At 38.5% G+C, this 1963-nt stretch overlaps 1 protein-coding gene across 1 annotated transcript; it reads left to right on the forward strand.

The window, feature by feature from the left end:
• The first annotated feature begins 459 nt into the window (after positions 1-459).
• LOC131791882 (adenosine receptor A1-like) lies at positions 460-1963 on the forward strand. The gene has a single exon (XM_059109253.2). It carries the CDS (start codon positions 592-594, stop codon positions 1534-1536), a length of 945 nt encoding a protein of 314 aa, XP_058965236.2. The 5' UTR covers positions 460-591; the 3' UTR covers positions 1537-1963.

Raw genomic sequence — 1963 nt, forward strand, 5'->3', positions numbered from 1 at the left:
TGCAAGCAGCTACTGCCACAGGCAACTCATCCACGACATTAACAGCAACGAATGAACGCAAACACCGACGACGTAGTTATAAATAGGCGAGTAAATTATAGTTCTGAAAGATCCGTGTACGTTCTGAAAAATAGATCAAAAAATGCTGAAAGATATCAAAAGATGGATCGAAAGACACTGAAAGATATCGCAAGATGGATCGAAAAACACTGAAAGATATCGAAAGTTGGATCGAAAAACACTGAATCAATAGCAAAGAATGTTTGTTCTGGTTTCCTTTACCAGGGAGGCTAATACTGTTTGTATTTGTGTTAATTTGATAATATTATAAATACAATGAAGTGTCTTAAGACGCTGAAATTACGCCTAATTACGACAAATAAGCTGGTGTTTTATCAATACAAAAACAACTTTCGATATGTTTACAGTTAATGGTTCTCTCCTTCCTCGAGAAAGACGTCATGACTAATTTCATGAATAATTAAATTGCATTTTAATTGCACAAAGACCAATAAGCAGGAAGCTCGCAGTGATATATAACTCCTAATTGAGTATACAAAAACTCATTAAGTCATTTCTGTCGCTTAAAACATGACGATTTACCAAAACATTACTGAAAATGCAGAGGAGAAAACCTACGAGCGATTGTTTTGCTCTCAGGAAATAACAGCAGGAATACGCGGTTATCTGATATTTATTTCGGCGTTCAATGTTTTGCTCGCCATTTGTTCATCTCTGGGGAATATTCTGATCCTGATTGCCCTTCACAAAGAGACTACTCTTCACGCGCCGTCCAAACTATTTCTCCGATCCCTGGCTATAACTGATCTCCTCGTTGGTGTCATTTCTGAGCCTCTTACCATAACTTACTGGATGTCCGCGGTGAGAAAGCGACAGGATGACTGCTACAACGCATTATTTACCAGCTTTATAGCAAGCTATCTTCTCTGCGGCATGTCTTTGTTAACACTGACTGCAATAAGCGTGGATAGGCTGTTCGCCTTGACATTAGGGCTGAGATACAGACAAGTTGTGACTGTGAAAAAGGCGTGCGCGTTTGTCATCATGTTCTGGATTGTTTCCATTACCTGCTCAGCAATGTATGCGCAGAACGTCCGAATAACAATATGGTATAGCCATATAGTTATACCAGTAAGCTTCTTCACCTCAGTTTCGTCTTATACAAAGATTTTTTGGGAACTCCATCGCCATGAAAGGCAGGTACGCGGCAACATCATTCAGCGAGAGCAATCTAGCAACTCGAGTTCCGCTCCACTGAACATATCTCAATATAGAAAAGGAGTGTCCTGTGTAATTTGGTTGCAGGTGGCAGTTGCTGTTTGTTATCTTCCACATGGTATAATCACAGCTTTGTGGACCTATAGTGGACAGTCGTCGGCTATTATTGTGCTCAGACAGTCAACACTAACTCTAGTTTACTTTAATTCGACACTAAACCCTTTACTTTACTGCTGGAAGATTAGCGAGGTGAGACAATTGGTGAAGGAATTACTCAGAAGATCATTTTGCTGCTAATGAATTTAAAGGCTTGAAGTTGTCCAAAAAGTGCTTACAGCCACTTTATAGAATTGATGAAATTTTAAACTTTAGTTGGAGCTTATACCGTATTTCCAATTCTTTTAGTAGCAATTTTTGAGACCCAAGCCGTCAGTCATTTGTAGATGATATTGCTGAACAATCTTAATTTCCTTTATCAATATGACGAATAAGAGCAAGATGTAAATTAAAAAAGAGCAGCTGTTCTTTCCCATAATTGACACCACCAATTTCAATATATACCTAGCTAATGGAAAAAAAAGGCATATTACGTCCAGTGCTTGGATTTGCATTTCAACCGCAAATGTTAATAATATTTCTCACGAGTGAGTGAAGCGAACTAATCAGATGTATCATCAACGGAAGAAGATCTAGTTTTATCCACATACAGACCTGTAAAGTTCTG

Source organism: Pocillopora verrucosa, chromosome 7 (genome assembly GCF_036669915.1).
Source record: "Pocillopora verrucosa isolate sample1 chromosome 7, ASM3666991v2, whole genome shotgun sequence".
Classification (NCBI taxonomy): Eukaryota; Metazoa; Cnidaria; class Anthozoa; order Scleractinia; family Pocilloporidae; genus Pocillopora; species Pocillopora verrucosa.